Source organism: Myripristis murdjan, chromosome 2, assembly GCF_902150065.1.
Source record: "Myripristis murdjan chromosome 2, fMyrMur1.1, whole genome shotgun sequence".
Taxonomy (NCBI): domain Eukaryota; kingdom Metazoa; phylum Chordata; class Actinopteri; order Holocentriformes; family Holocentridae; genus Myripristis; species Myripristis murdjan.
In genome coordinates, this window is record NC_043981.1 from 4,238,238 (window position 1) to 4,255,819 (window position 17,582).

General features: G+C 41.4%; 1 protein-coding gene across 1 annotated transcript in view; it reads right to left on the minus strand.

Annotated features, from left to right (window-relative positions):
* mgat5 (alpha-1,6-mannosylglycoprotein 6-beta-N-acetylglucosaminyltransferase) overlaps positions 1–17,582 on the minus strand; it is a 107,725-nt gene that overhangs the window by 29,563 nt on the left and 60,580 nt on the right. The window contains exons 9-11 of the mRNA XM_030069887.1: positions 16,605–16,739; positions 11,251–11,384; positions 1,349–1,482 (exon numbers count right to left, since the gene is read on the minus strand). Coding sequence (XP_029925747.1) covers positions 1,349–1,482; positions 11,251–11,384; positions 16,605–16,739 — 403 coding nt within the window. The remainder of the gene's footprint in view (positions 1–1,348; positions 1,483–11,250; positions 11,385–16,604; positions 16,740–17,582) is intronic.

A 17,582-nucleotide genomic window follows, 5' to 3' on the forward strand; every position in this document is an offset into this window, starting at 1 on the left:
TCCCCCGTCTGCCCTTTTAAAGCTAAACTGAATGGCACGGCGCTGTGTGCTTTGACTCACTATTAGAAGGCAGCCACTACAGCAGCGCACCGACTGCCTGTGGATTAGAAAACTCTTAAGTCCTTGGGATCCAGTGCCCTGTGATGTAGCTTCAACATGGGGACTGAAAGTGTGCGCTCAAGAAATCTGGCAAAATTTTTGACAGATTACTTTTAGGACTATGTTGTGCTGTTGGTGCCAAATTAAATTTTGAACATCCCGTCACATTTGAATGCACTGACTGGTTTGGGTGCACCCTTAAGTGGCCAGGCTCACAACACCCCAGAAATGAGCAGAGTAATGCATAATTTATTTTCACTCTACAGTCAGCTGTGTGGATCTACAGCCAAACTGGCAGGTAAGAGGGAAGTGGAAAAGACCCATGACAGGTTGACATGATAGTGATCACCCTCTCCCCTTCCTTCGCCCAATGAATCAGTCTGGTCAGGTTACTTCATATTAGCTAGACGCAGGCATTTCTCTCTTGTAGCTTTTGCCATCATTCCTCCAAATTCGCGTGTCAGACATCCAAAAAAGCATTTAGATCTGTGGTGACCCATTCTGAAACATACAGGGTGTTCGTTGAAAGCTCATCAAGGCGTGGGCAGTAATCCAACAATCCACGGCACGCCGAACAATGCACAAATCTCCCTGAGTCTGTGAGTCATTTTTGTCTAGGGTACAGTAATCCCCTGGTCTCCTTGCCGCAGTGTGAGCATGCATCTGAATATATTAAAACTCTACGGAGGAGAAGATAAGCTGAATCTGAGCTCCTAAACTAGGCTGTTATGAAGTTTCCTGCAAAAGTTTTGCCCAAGGTTGCTCAAAGGGTTTCTCTGTGAGGCTCTCAGAGGTCTGAAAATGGGTTATCCGTGGCGCGCTGGTGTTCTTTGGCAAGCCTAGTGAAGTCTTCTGCTTTCATCTAAAGATGAAGTCTATATGTACATGTCAGTGTGGCTGTCAAAGTGAGAGACTGTGTGCATACGTGTGTGAAAAGGTGTGCGTGACTCAAATAGTGAATGTGAGTGATTGAGCATAAGTATACAGTATACACACTTGTACACAGGTTTTAGCATAACTCTATGTAGTTGACTTTTAGAGCTCAGAACTATGTCCTGCTTTATATGGTCTCATTCAAAATCCATTACTGATCAAAAAGTCTTTGCTTCGGCATCAAAATCATGAACGTCCTATGAAGCTGCATCCAACTTGCGGGGTGACTGTGTTCCTAGGGTGTAGAATGTGCACAGTGTGTGTTTGAGGGTCTGTATAAATGTATCAGAGTGTATGTGCTCATGAGGGAGCGTACCTTCCAGAAATTGTCCACCTTGCCATAGACCAGCGACTGGTTCTGCCGCTTGATGTCGTCGATGTGCTTGATGTCGCTGGCATTGAGGTGCTGCTCCACCACGAAGCCGAGGAAACTGTTGTCTGGGGTGTGAGCTGCAGCATGCACAAAAAAAACAAAACAAAAACACAGATGAATGTCACCTCCAAGGGATCAAGAGGACAAAACTACAGCCTCTCAGATGTCGCAACCAAAAAGACTATGACCATTTCAACGTGCAGACTTTGTTAAACAGAGGAACGGAAGCAAGAAAGGAAGAAAGAAAGAAAGGAAAAGAATGAAAGATAGACAGAAAGAATAAGAAAAAGTCAGTGGTAACTTCTCAGAGATTAAAAGGACAATTGACATTTTCTTTGCCTTATTTTATTCTGCATTCAGGTGAAAACAAAACAAAATGGCTGGACCAAACCTTACAAAGTGCACAGAGTTTTGGATAAAACACCATAAATGAAGCAAATTACACCATCTGCATTTAGCAGAGTAAATATTCCAGATGGAGACGGGAAGTGTTGCACAACACATCTTGACAAACAAGATTTTTTTTTGTTCCCTCCATTTCCTCATTACCCAATGATGGATGGTTACTATGGGAACTACGAAACCAGTAGGTCAAGTAGGCAGCCCTGAGCTGGCAGCACTTCACCTTGCTACCATCTGCCTACCATCACAAATCTGAAGATAAAGATTTGGGGGTTTCTTTCCATGGAGAGCGGGGCAGGCAGACGGCAGGATGTGAGTGGAGAAAACTACAATTAATAAGCTGGAATGCTCTTGAACCTCTAATTTCAAAGACAAGGGGCTTGTTCTGCGAGACCAAAACAGTACACGTTATCGCCTGTCCTACTAGTCTATAAAAGCAAAAGTCAGGAAGGTTGCAAGTGAGGTGCTATGTTGCATGCCTGCAGTTGGTGAGCTGGGAGTTTCTGTGGTTAGAGCTCACTTTTTACTACCGCATTACTGATACAGAGTTAATTCAGGTCAGTCAGTCTGGGCAGACATGCTTCAATCCTCTATACTTTTCATCAGATGTGATCGCATCATATTTCATACATCATGTCTGTCTGTTATTGAGCAGTATCTAATATAGTAAATAAAAGGATGTTTTATTACTGTGAGAATATAGCTATGAATCTTAACAATCCCGCTTCAACGTTTCTCCTCCAACTGTTGTATTCATGTATACAGAGGGAATGTCACAGCTACAAAGAAATGGAATGAAACTCTGACCCCGGGAAAGGAAGGCAGGGATAATTTTAGTGGTGAAATGCAAGAAGATTAAAATGGTCATGACATTTGTTTCTTAAAAAAACAAGAAGAGACTGTGACAGGACCAAATAAAGATGTGTTTATCGTTGCCACACAGGTTGTTATGACAGCTTCAGTAGTAAAGAGAGAAAAGGTGTCTTACATAACAAAAACATCACAGAGAGCTAGTAAAAAAAAAAAATCAGTTGAGTTTACATGCATCGTTAATGCATAAGTAGAAGGAGAGGAGAGGAGAGGAGAGGAGAGGAGAGGAGAGGAAAAGAGAGCTCTCGGTCATAGCTCAGCTGAAAGTGGATGTGACAGTTTGCGCCACGCTGAGAGGTGCCTGGCCCTTGCTGGACCCGGCCAAGATGCCAGCGCGTCACCTTCAATGAAACGCCCACACCAAGAGGACACATGGCCAAGCAATCTATACCTAATGTGATTTCAGTCATTTTATGGAAGTTGTTAGAGCAAAAAAAATAAAAATAAACAAGTGCTGGAAGGGTATGGTCAAACTCTTCTCTCCAGGTTTCCACAAACAGAATGTCAGGCAGGGAGAAGGATAGTGGGAATGGAGAGAAAATACCAAGCAGTATAAAAGCAACACAAATTTGATGAAAAGGCAATGCAGTTTCCAAATATTAAATCATCATGGAAGAAGAAGCTGCAAACAAGCCTTTGGAGGATGTAGTAATTATAATTGTTAATGTTATATTTATAGCGGCATCACAAAATGCTGTAGATAGCAATCATTAATTAACGAATAATTATTCACACCTTGGTGTGGTAATGGTAGACCAGAGGTTGGAGAAACAGTTCATGGACCTTGTGGGTCAAGTGATTGAGAAACGCTCTCACATGTTTTGAGTTGGGTGGACTAGCTTTTTTACTCTGCCGCTCCCAGTTTTTAAATCAGAAGCAGGGCAATCCTGAAAACAACCAGGTTTGAAGTTCATCCAAAAATAATATTTTAAAACCAGTTGTGTGAGAAAGCCCTAAGCACTGAAACACTTCAGGTTTAACCAGTGTACACAACTTGAGTGATGTGTCATAGCAGTACATCATTCATAACCGTCGACATGAGAGCAGGGGTGTGTTTATAGATGTCATGGCTTCACTGTGTTAAATAACACTGGACAGAAAGGACTGTAGGACTGCACTGATAACAGCACTGTTTGGCTAATAATGGTGACTGATTGCTGAACTTGTGCTTTGCAGGGGCGTTGGTTCTAATATGGCCTTTCCTCCCTAACAATAAAAAGATGTTTGTTCAGTCAGCTGCTCTAGGACGTTCACATATTGGGCTTTGGCTGATTGTCTTTAGGAAAAGAAGAAGAGCAGAAAATAACTTATGAGGAGCAAAGAAGATAGTACAGTCCACACCAGCTCAAGCAAATAATTAATAAAGAAAAAAGATTGTGGTAACTGTAAAGCATTATCATTTTTTGACATCCATGAGGGCAGACACAGATTTGGTTCTTATAATTCATTTGTTTCTGCCTCAGTTTATATGCAGACTATATGCATGTGCATGCTTGCAGAAAACTGCCCTCTCTCTTATGCTTGTGGGAGGCAACAGGCAAAATTGCAACACATTTTATACATCAAACTGCTACATTTCTTGACTGGACTTGTTCAGTGGGATGTTTGCCGATGTTATCTGGGCCATGTGCCAGTCAACTAGGCCACTAGACTCTCGAGGGGAGAACATGTACCACCAGTTTTGGGATTGAGAAGAATTTTCTCAGCCTTTTCCAAACTTTTTGTGCAGTTCTCTGGACTTTCCTGGCCTGCAGTAACAAAGTGCAGCGGGACCTTTCACCCACTGAACATCGCCGCTTTTTGTGTTGTCGCATGGACAGTATGGGAGAGGACTGGAATGTGGGAGTGGGAGCTATGAAGACATTAGCAGCTCTGTGTGAGGTGTCAGTGTGGGCAGGAGCAGCTTCCTGAAATACCTGTGCTGTGTGCAGATAAACTGTGTGCTCACTAAACAGTAGCAATATTAGTAATACTAGTCGTCACGCAAAGTAAAGAAATACATGTTTTGTACATGACGCAAGATGTTAGTAAATGTTACCCGAGTTTGGAAAGTGATAATTCAGCAAAGTTAGTACATTGCTCCAATAAAAATAAACAAAACTAAAGCCAATGTTCCGCGAAAGGAAAAAGTACTTGGTGCTCACAGCTGAACAAAGTAAAACAGAATTAAAACAAATGGGTACTCTTGGAACCATGGGGAAAATTGGGAACTGTGATAACAATAAAAGAATATTCCAGGCACACCATACAAGTGAAAAGCAATAATTGTCTGTATTGAAGATGGAATTCAGTAGCTCAGCAAATGTGTGACAACCTTAGTCATCAATAAAGGCAAATTTTGCTTTCTTTTGATTTTTTTAATTGTTATCACTCAGGTTAATTACTCATTTACAGTGTGATATGACAACACTGAAGGAGCGTCGTCAAGCCATTCAGGTGATTATGAATGACTGATACGTGTGAACAGTGAGGGTAGCACGACACAGACAGCTCCAGGCATGAGGAGGAGGCCGCGCTAGCATTCCAGTGCTGAACTGTGTAAACAGGACAGGACCGCGGCTGTTAATTAGTGTTCGCCACTCTTGGTGCGTTTGGCAACAGATGCCTCCTCTCCCACAAGGGCTGCCACTCAAAATGCCTCTCGACTGCAGTTTCTTTCGCTGTTAGCTAACAAACAGCCTGGGAGGACACTGTTGCCTGGGAAGAGTCTGCTTTGTTGCTCTTGACAAACTTGCGAGCAGGGGACAAATTTGCTTTGTGGGAGAGCATGGATCCACTCTATTAGATTGGGAGTAAATATTGGCAGACCTGGTCGAGTTGAGTAGGGAGGGAAGGAATGTAGAAGTGTTGCCATCTCTCTAAGGAGCAGGGTATTTTCTCTGAGAAGGTGAGAGCTATCGGCCTCCATTGTGTTTCTTTCCGAGGGGCAGAGAAGTCTAATTAAATCAGTGGACAAGGTGGATTATGCTACATCATCACACAATGGTAGCTGCAGTTTGTGATGATGATGGAGAACTGCCTAAGAAAGTGCACCACATAGACATACTCCCATATCACTGACCTAAGGAGTAATTAATGTTGGCAAAATACACTGAGGAAGCAAGGCTCATTTTAAAAGGAGCTCGCTTCTCTTCATTTACATTGCCAGCCAGCCAGACCAAAAAAAAAAAAAAAAAAAAAAAAGGTTTAAAACTGTGAAGATGCATCATCAGCAACAAACTCTCTCCAGTGCTTTGAGAAGTGAACATCAAAGACAGTGGTCTTATCACTTATCTGAACAGGCATGAAGGGAGGAATAAATAAATAAAGTAAACCTGTGATCCTTCCGCAAAAGCTCCTCCTTTGAGAGTTGTGCTGATGGGGGTTGATTAGTTTGGACAGCTCCAAAGATTTGAGCAAGGGGGAGGGGTGAACTTAAAAATGTCCATCTGATCAACTTGGCAGAATCCTGCAGCACTGCCAAAATTTCCGTCCAAAAAACTCAGCCTTTAAAACGGTGCTTGACTGACGATGCACATTAGATGGCTTTAATCTCAAAGTAATTCTCTGTAATCAGTGGTTATTTCCATCTGATTTATTAATTGGGAAAACGAACGTTACTGTCTGCCAAGTAAGTAATGCTTGTGTACATCTGTTGTGGCTGTATGTTGTCAATAGAGGTGCGTTGTTTCTGGCACATTGATGCGCATTTGTATTTGGCATACAATTCAGTAGCACCCGTCTTCAAGTCTGTGAGCCATTTGCCGATTGATTTTGAAGCAAACTTTTGAAATGTAGTGAAAATCAAATATGAACTCTGTGTGTTTGCATCAGCAAGGATGATGCAAATAACTGGGCTTCCAAAGGGAAATCCATGAGACAAAGGGAGAGACATTCAAGAATTTATTAGCATTGGAGAAGTTGTCAGTGTTGTGTGTAGTGTGTTGGCTAATGTTTGCCATATTTCATGCTGTCTGAAGCCAAAACAAAGAAATTTACTTGGCACTATGATAATGCACCAGCTACTGGCCATGCAACCATAATAGGTACCTGTCTGAGAACTCAGGCAAGAAAAATACAGTGCTTTATGGCTAACATTTCCGTGTCCAAAGGTGTTCTCTTCACCTTTTACAACACAATTTCTTCAATTAAAAAAAGACCTTGACCAGGTACACCTGTGCAAATTTTTGGTAGACTGTTGGCAGAATCACAGGAACGTAGATTAGATGAGTTGCTAGATAAGTGTAGCCATATAAGTTTGCAAAACGAGGACAATAAAGCAATCGACATGTGCAAATATTCACATGAAAGAATATGTTTCACATTAGCCAACCGTATACAGCATATATTCAGTTGATTATGTTAGCTGATTAGCCCCGGAGATGCCCTCACAGTCTACAATAACAGTGGTTGTTTGAATACATGTTGCAGAGGCTCAGCAGTGGCCTTATCAAAACAGTGTGTTACCAAACACTTTTTAAAATAAATAGGATTTACCTAAACTTTGTTACTTCCATTCAGCTTTTCCAATTTGACACATCATAAATTGCACAAAATACTTAGATGGAAAGCCAGGTACTGCAGAGTTGGGCAGGTGCACCATTTACAGTGGGTACATGGGATTCAATTTCACTATTCTGCTGTTAATGTCTTTCCTGGGTCTCTGGCCTCTCCATAATGCTAACTGCCTACTATCCCAGAAAGTCATTTTAGAATTACATCAGAGCGCACTGCCCATTCTCACTGAATAAAATGAAAGACCTTACAAATGGATAAGGATAAGGTGGTCATACTATTTTTCTCTGCAGAATTACTGGGCATTCAGATTCAGATTCAGCATTTGGGCTTTTTGGGATACTGCAAATGCTTCCATTAAGCCAGGCTGCTGCAATCAGTCAGAGCAAAGCATTGAAAAAGGTTCATGCCATGGGGCGCTCTATTAGAGCTACATAATGGCCTTAACATTTGCCTCCTGCTAAGGTCTGAAGTATTCAAGGGGTGACTGTACTAGTCTGGCATAACTGCCTCAAATTAAGTGTTTTATTGCAAAAAGTATCAGTCAATATTTCGATAAACACAGATCTCTCTTTTATACAAGCACAGGTCTACAATGATTCATAACTTTACCACGTTTATTTTAAGCCAACAATAATTTTGGAAGAGGAGGCGTGTATTTTCTCATTTTAGAACCCAACAATATAACCTACAAGCAAACTTTTGGAGGTGTTTTGAACAATGTGTAGGTGCAGGTCTAAGGGCAGCAAGAAAAGGAGACGTTTTTGAATTAAATTCACAGAAGGTCAGACTACCACATGGATGAGGCTAAAAAAGCTCGCTTGTGAGAACTGAGGGGGTGTACCAGTGACATGATCAATCAATTTGACAGTCAGGCAGTATCAGTCTAGCTGATCTCAGGGTCAATTGGGTGGCTGGCAATGTTTCAAAGATAAATACTACAGTGCTATGTTCAACCTCTGACCAGTATTAATCATCATTTCTGCATTAAATCTTACTGACGACTTGCTCAGCTGCCAGAATTTAGCATACACAGGCATGGCCACACACAGTATCATCTATACAGTAGCAAGTGGTTAACTTAACAGTACACACTTTGATAGAATGGACATGAAGGTCACCCATATTTGAACAACTTCTACTGCTCCAATATTTTTCTAACCTAGCATGGCAATTCAAAAAATAAGCTTAAAAACCCAGATGCATGTTAACCTGCGATATACGCCAAAAGATAAAATATCACTACATCACTGAGAAGAACCTAATCTATGGTTTGTCACAGTTTAGGTCACAGTTTGAAAAATGATCTGATATATGTGAAAAAGAGGGATTACATAAGGGTGATTTTTATAAAAGAAAGCAAATGTGTTTGTGTGCCTGCAGGCCACCGTACAGCTTATGTTTTGTATTGAACTATGAGGGCAAGTTAAATGAGGGTGGAGTTGGAGAAAGTACTTGTACAGTGCATGCCTTCCGGCATAGCTTATCAAGTTATGTCAGTCGATGTAAAAATCTAAATCCTGGATGCACTAAGACACAAAATCAAGAAAGAAAGGAACAAACTGGAGCGTGACGGCAGTGTAGTTCATTTTAGGTTCACATGTTGCTATACCGTAAGAAATGCATTGAGAGCTGTTATCCCTTAAAGGAGCTTATAGTTTAAATAAAATACCTGAACTAACAGGAGCGGGCATGTGTGCCTTTCTGTCTTGCGCGCGCACACACACACACACACACACACACACACACACACACACACACACACACACACACACACACACACACACACACACACACACACACACACACACACACACACACACACACACACACATACACACACACCATAAACAGCACATCCTCAAAATTAATAATTGTTTGTCCTGTATTGGTTGTCTTTATTATTTTTCTTGTGACAAAACTCTTGGTTAAGTGCTTGATAAATAAATTTGAGGTTGGTCTGATTATGGATATGGGCAGAAGAAAAAAGCTATACTGTGTTAGCTCATCCTCAATATAAATGACCTGTGCTTTGCAAAATAAGATGCACAGCCCATTCAAACACAAATTCTATACCAGAAAACATTCCCTGCTATCCTTACTCTGGGCACACGGAAATAGATTAATGAGGTCGATTTGGCCTTGTCTTGTCTTATTGGCCAGAGGCCACCTACTCCCATTTCCCTTGACCAATGATTTATGGAGGACTGCCTAATGGTAACAAATGGACCAATCCAAATCTAGGATAAATTACTTACTACCACCTGATTTGTCCACTGTTACATCTACATTCAATAGGTGAGTGGAAATACAATCTAACAGCCAGGGGAACCAAATATGAAATATTAGATAAGCTTTGAGCAGAACTAAACGTGTCGGTGCAGAGCAACTTTATGTTCTAAGTGTTTACTTCCTGACTAAGAAGAATGCATGTGAGTCACACCTCAATGAAACAAGATCTGCAAATAACTGTTAGCCTTTTCTTAACCCAATCATGTGGAATACCACATGACTGGGTTAATGAACGATAAAATACAGTTGATGTAAGAACGTTTATCCTCACATGAAAGAATTACAATTTGACTGACATGTAACCTGTCACTGGCATGCCTTCAACTGGTAAACCCCACCCATCTGGTTATCTGGGACAGCAAAGGAAAACATTCTGAAATAACTTAGAGGTAATAGTGGACCACAGCCTGGTGTCTCAGAAAGCAACAATAAGAAACCTGAGATATCTGGTTCAAGGCTCTTGGAGGCTTTAATATAATATGCTGTTTGGGTTGCAAGGTACACAGACTGCTTTTTAGCCTCAAGACAAGGTGTTGTGATGCACAATGCAGAGGGGCGAAAAAGTCTCTCATCTCTCATGCCCAGCGGTGCAGCCATTCTGTGGTTTTAACACTCAGATGAACCATGGTGCACTTGTTTCACCTGCGATATCATCTAACCCAGACTCTTAACTGGATTTCCTGCAAAGGCCTCGTGTCTTATGAGAAAGACATACCCTACTCACCAGACAAAGGGTCTATTCAGGTGCAATGGCATTCTGGATCGTTCTGGACCTCACCTTGCAAACCAAGACTGCAGGGGTAACATTTCACTTTCTCTTAGCTGTGGGGAAAAGGTCAGTGCCCCAGGGGGCTTGGCTCCCTTTCCTCCACAGAACCCAGCCTCCTCCGCTACACAGCCGCCCGTCCACCCCACCTCGGCTGCCACGCTTGACTTCGGTTACAGAGTGATCTCACAGAGGCAGCGATGCCCACGCAGGCTCACACAAGGCAATAAAATCCCCACGTCCTACATTTATAATCACTGTAAAATTGAGTGCTGAGCATCTGACCTCTTATTTTCCGTTAATCTGGCTGATATTCCATTAGCAAGTGCCGTGCTGGATGTTCAGAGCATCTTTTATGTCCGACTTTCAACCACTGATCAGAAAAATATTCTAACAGGAACAGTGGTAGTAGCAACCAGACCAAGGTACAAATTACCATTTTGTCTGATTTAGTATGTTAGGGGTAAACTGGGTTGGCAGCTTGATATGGCGTTGAAACAACAGAATGTGGATCTCGCTGGGAAAAGCCAGTGAGCCTAAACCTTTTTAAGAGGCATGTGTTGAGGAAGGCCAAAGACATTCTCGACTATCACTTCCTTAGAGAGCGGTTTGAGCTGATGCCATTTTTCAGCTGTTACACAATCCCTAATCTCAACACTTAAGAAACAGAGATTCAATTATCCCTCTGCACTTGACTACACTGTACAAGTAATAATATAGCTTCTTATGCTTGTATGAGAACTTTGTTTCGTGGACTGATGAGGATTTTTCCCAGTGTACTCATACTGACTCAGAATCAACTGGCAGTTTTTTCCACCACCGACAAAAAGTAAAAATTCTAAACTGAAAATCAAAATGAGCTGAACATTTTTATTAGAACTGAATAAATTTGCTTGATCTTGTCTAAAAGCCAAACACCTTGTTTGTAAAGGCTAAAGCTTCCATGTCCTTTACTGATGTCTGACAGGCATGGTGGTAGGAGAAAGCAGGTGTGGGGTGTGTTGGTGTCCTGCTCACTTACGGAACATAGTGTTGAACTGCTGGGGGTTGAGGTTCCACTTCCCCCAGGGCGTCTTGTGGCCCTTGGACTGGGCGTAATGGGCGTGGTTGAACTCTGGCTCCGTCCCAAACGAATCCAGCACCCTCAACATGCACCTATGATGCACGTACACACACATAAACAAACCATTTTAATGACTGTGCAGATGCATGTTTGAAGAGATGCATAAAGTAAACATCACTGTTTTAGAAGAAAATGCATTTTTGATTGAGTGCAAAATCAGTATAACCTGTATACCACCTTGACCATAAGTCAACAATGCACAACCAGACCCAGTGCAAAGTTATTACTGACTTCATTCCCAATAGGACAGACTGTTCAATCACTGTTGAAGACAGTGTATATGCACTCAACTACTAAATAGCCATTTTTACACACTACAATAATTTAATTTGTAATTTACTCCCCATATACACCACAACTGTAACTCATGACCAAGAGCAATAGTTCTGTAAGACTCAAGAATCTTGTTAGATCTGTGTTAAAGGCCCACACCAGTTTTTTTTTTAATGTTTAGCCAACAATTTAGCCACATTTTACCTCGGAAAAAAACATTTTGCATTACATACGGAGGTACTAAATATTTCACAATATTAAAATCCCCCAATTTTCCAATGTGAAGTTTTGGTTAAACAACTATCTTATGATGTTCTGCTTCTGTGTCTTACAAAGACATCAAAATTCATAAACTACAGAACTGATAATTAGCTGCGGAAAGCAAGAGTTTCTCCGTAGACTATTTTCCGGTGGAGAGAAACCCTCTGAAAGTTAATTTTCATATTGTAGTGGAATGAAAAGAAACCAGTGCCTGGATAAAAAGGAAGGAAAAATGATATGGGAGTTTTAAAATATGACTGCTTGCTTTAGGAAAAGATAAGCAGAAATGTTAAAAGTTTATGCATTTTGTAGATTTTAGGCTAAACATGCCAAATCACTGGGGTGGTCCTTTAAGTGCAGTGTCAAAGTGGGGTTTTGTTTGCCCAAACGATTGCATATTTTTTGCATTGGCTAACTGTATGTGACAAGCCAAGTCTGAAAATGAACTCTAGACTAAATTACAAAATGTCTCTGAGTGTCCAACTTTCAAATGTATCCATATAGAAATGTGAGGCCCTGAACTACAGCCTCTATTTCAGACGGAGAGATAGCGAGAGCCTGTCCTGTGGAGGCGTAGGACTGTGAATGAACATCTGAGCTGACTCAAAGGTCACGGCGCAGGATTAATTAGAGCACGACCAGGAGAGAGAATGGTACATGCTGAGGACCGACTCATTCATGACCTTTAACTCCCCACTCTGCATTCACTAAGTTGCTCGCCGTTACTTACTTCCCTTTTTCTAGATGCTAGTCTGATCTCTGGTATGCCCTCCCCCTCTTCTGTATGCTTATACATGGTTATTATGGAATGTACTAGCATGGTTTGATTGGGAAGTATAATATGTGGAAACTCGGAAGAATGGAAAGGGCAAAGAAAAGACAAAGAGATAAACTTGCAACTTCTTAATTCTTACTCTAAGATGCACTGAGGCTAATTTCAATCTATTGAAGTGGCAATAAAGTGTTCAATCTCTGTCTCTGGCTGTAAAATCCCTCTTTTCCCTTTCTAACATCTTTATCCCGGCCTCCAGATTCATCCATGGTTCTTGCTCATCTTGATCACTTCAAATCTTAATTTGTCTGTTTTGTTTAGCCAGAATTTTCTTTGGGGCAAGTACAGTCATGTTCTTCCATTCAAGTAAAGTATAGTTCTGTGATTATATTCCAGCTGGTGTCAAGGTAGAACACTGAGCATTAATCATTGTGATAAGGAGCCAGGTGTAAACGCGTGTGAATATTCTCTCTCTACCTCTCTTTCTACTTGTCTCTCCGCCCATGCAGATGCTGTGCAGATGGCTGTGTGAACTGTGAAAGGCCCACAGAGAGGAGAGAGCTGGGAAACACATCCACTATGGGGGAAACTTTAGACTGGAAGGGGAACAACAACAACAACAACAACATGCCCACATGCCATCTCCGCTCGCTCAGGAGAAAAACAACCGTCATCTGTCGCCGGTAAATATCCTTAGCAGATGGGGAGGTGCTGTAGAAGCCGTAGTGTGATGTGAATATGGCTGCAGTGAGGCTTGTTGAATTTCGGGCTGTACAATGAGTCAATAGGGGTGACAGTGTGGAATGTCAGCAATGCTAAAGCGAGAACACGGCTGGAGCTCGACAGGAATGCATTCAGACCTGACACTTCGCAGTGCTGTACTCATGTTGGGAGTCGAACGGAGGACTTCTCAAAGAGCCACAACCAAACAAAGAATAATGTCATTTCAAGGCAATTTTATCCACTAGACACAACCCCAAATACGCAATGGGTAAGAATTACTATTGTCATAACAGGTTTCACTCTTGTGCTTATTACTGCATCATGGACAGTTTCGATAATTACACATTTATCAGTAATGGCTAAAATGATCTCATATGGTTGATGGGATGTGATCTTATCAAATGGGGTTGATGGCGTCGTGTGTCTATTGTTTGTGAAATTTCTGAGAATTTCTGAGTCTGATAGGCTTGATGGAACAGCTCAAGCCTTGTGGAAATAGATAAGGACAGCACACAGAGATAGCACTTAATCATCAGCATGACATTGAAAATTTGCTCAGTGTCAAAACTGGGGTTGTAAAATACATGAGGTGGCCATGGGATTGGGAATGATAAATTATCATGTATTAAATAATCTCATTCTTTTTGGTAACTTTTGGATTACTTTGCCTCCAGAATCCATTGAAATTATTATTTTTTTGTTGTTTTATTGTTTTATCAACAATTTCTGTTACCACAGCACAGAATGAAAAGTGTATGGTGTTGTTATCTTCATTTATCAACCACCTCAAGACTTATAGAACTGTTCATTGGCTCATTATCTATGTTTTTATGAATCATCCAATAAGGAGATATAATCTCATTAGTGTTTCATCTACCATTTTATTAAGCTATTACCCCCTAAATCCCCAACAAAGGAGCTGCCTTCAAAACACTACAAATGCCTGAAGAATGGACATTTTGGACAAATAAGGCCAAAACACCATGAATCATACATACACACACTCAAACACACAGTGCTAGAGACAGTGACATAAAGAGAGCACTATGCAAAAAGAATGTGCTAAATAAAAAACAAGGAAGTGTTTCTCAGAAATGGATGCCAGAAAAGACAAAGAGACTGAGACAAAACCATGAGATCAAACCTGTGATACAGGCAACTGATGACCAACTCCTCACTGTGCGGTTTTAATTCTGGCGTGTTTTCACTAAGCATACACGATAATCATTGGGGAATGGATGGTGGAGCTGGTTAACACTGGCACAATTTCTAGAGTCTCGCTGATGCAGATGAAAGTGCACCGTCTCTGGCCGATGAAGTTACTGGATTGAAGGATTAAATGAAACAGAACAATGAGCCAACACTGGCTCGGTCTTGTACCCGGAAAACAATAGCTCACAGTATTCCCATTCCTCCAGAGCAGCATGAAACACAGTGATACAGTGAGACAGATAGCCAGAAGACCGGGGCAATAACAAAACGCATTAATCACACACAGGCCCGACAGACGTCTGGTTGCCTTTTCCCCAAACACAAAAACAAACCAATAAAAACAAAGATGAATAAAAGTGAAACAGTTTACTGTCTGCAAACATTTTGAGTCTGATATGCAAACACTTGGAAGCAGATAGCTGAAATGAGTTCAGGCATTTTCAGTCCATAGGGCATCTTCCTGCCCTCCTGTGTGACAAATTAAGTCAACTAAAGATTAGGATGGTTTCACAAAGGGATTGTGGGATTCTCCAGCCATGAAGGAAGAAAATATAATTCACTCTAACAAGAGGAAGCAAAAGAAATAGCTGAGCTGCACGGATGGAAGAAGGGATGATGAGAGATGGACTAGGCTAGATTTAGTGAGAGAATAACCCTATACAGAGAGATGACTGTAATAGCTGTAGACAACAGGCCTCTCTCAAAAAGCACCTTGAAAGCACATATTGACATAAGAGCTCTGACATAAGTGGTTAGTAATTGTGGAAGAAATCAGGCAGTGCAGAAAACAGCATCTGGAGCTTACATTAAGACTAAAGTAGAGTCCATTTCCTCAGGGCACAAAGGGACCGGACGTAGTTTAAAGTGTTAACACACAGGCAAACAAAACCTGGTGACAACCAAGAGGAACCGGGTGTGCCATTAGCGCCCTAGACTCATTGTTCTATTTCTTTTCCTGCCAGTCGGAGCTGATGGGAGCCTTTACAGGAAAGACCAGGAAGGGCCTCGTCCACAGCTCTCAGCGGAGCAATCACACGGAGGATAGACTCGGCGGGTCAAAACAACACAGACAACAGAGGCTACTTCAGCCTTTTGGGAAATGGTGCTGATGTGTGGGGCAGAAAATAGACTCATTGTCCAGCGAGTGGCCAGGGCTGTCGACAAACCGCCAAAGAACAGAAGGTCTCAACCTGACGCAATCTGCCCATGTGACAGAAGCGGTCAGAAACCATGGCTAGCAGCAGATGCTCAAGGTTAGACACACTGGATTGTTCAAACAGCTGAATTCAAATTTTCAGATCAGCTGATACGATGATCTCAAAGGACATTTCAACCATAAAACACATGACAACTTGGATGACAACTGTAATCAGCATATATAACTACAACAATCTAAGCCTGCAAAGCCGTGAGGGTTGAAGTTTCCTTTAATGGGGACAATGACAGAGTAACAACTTGCTCATCTTCAAGAATTACTATCGCGGTGCTTTTGAGCAAGGCCATTAATCCTCTCCAGCTGCATCAGTGCTAGTAGTAGAAAATTGTATGAATGTGCAGTAGGGTGTTGCAGAAAAGACAAGTGTGTGCTCAGCAAAACCTCCCTGGGTAAATAAAGTTAAATAAAAAATAAATAAAAAACAAAATCAGCTGCCACCAAACGCGCATCCAGTTGAATCCACAGGGTCTAAAAGTGTGTAGCAGCGAACCACTTTCTTTCTAAATCAAATCATAGTCTCAGCAGAGTCTCCGAGCTAGAAATGTTTCTTACCGTTCAGTGGTTGGGGAGTGCTTGACTGAAATCGCCAGGCAGCATCAAAAAGATTGATGCTGCTTCCCATGTAAGATTAATTAAGATGTGCAAATATTTGTTTGTTTTATTACCCCAAATATTCAACACTCAGGTCTTGCTTTGCTGTGGATGGTGGGAGCAATTCTCAGTACAGAATACTGTTGACTAGGATTTGAGGCTTATTCTGTCATTGCTGAAAGGTAGAAAGATAAATATACTCACTGGTAGTGGACCCAGGAAGGGCCCAGCGTCTTCTTGAACTGGGTTAGGCCCACAATGTCGATGTAGATGAGCTCCACCACCTTGTCACCCTGAGTGGGACAACTCGACTTGTTCCCCATAACCTTGCGCATGATCCTGTGGGGAAACATTTGGCATTCAAATCAGATTTTACTCAACAAATACTATCCAGAGGTGGCATAAAGCATTTATTTTTTTATTCTTACAAAGGGATGCCACTTTTGATTATTTGGCTGCATTGTTTCAGAGGAAATTAATTCAGCATGCTCTGATCGTCTTCAGAAAAGGCAACAGCCAAAACCAAGCATAAAATAGTAACTGCTACAGCTGGATGCTGCTTTGACACAGCTCTTGTTGTCAGTGTAAGAGTGAGAAACATCACCTTGGTAACTGTAATGTGTTGCCCATCTCCCCCTCTGAGAGTTGGGAGAGTGTTTGGGAGGAATAATTCTTTTTCCTGCAGTGGTCATGAAAATGACTGACTTTTAGATTACCAAAGAACACATCTTACACTTAATCTGAGAAATAAATTAACTCAAAAGCACTACTTTTTTTTTCTTTCTCTTTTTTGTTTTTGTGAAGACAAAGGTTGGTATTTCCATCAACAGACCTTTGAGGATTTGTGCAATTCAGTTTCTTGGCACTGGATACTGTTTACAGGTGGAAAGAGTATGAGAATGTGACTCAAGAGGAGGAACTGTTACTGATATTATACTTCAATAGTAGTTTAAGTAATACTGCTATATCCTTGAGAAAATGATTTCAGCGTATCTCCTGCTGCCCAAAATATAAAGCAGAGAACTAAATATCCTTTAATATTATTTGTCGGTTTAATTTTTCGTTGATATTGAAGTGAAACTATAGCCCTGACCTCTGGAAACACAAAAGGCATTTGACAGCAAGGACTGCACGCGCAAAAACACAAAACCAGATTACTGTGTTCTCTCTGCAAGCCCAAAA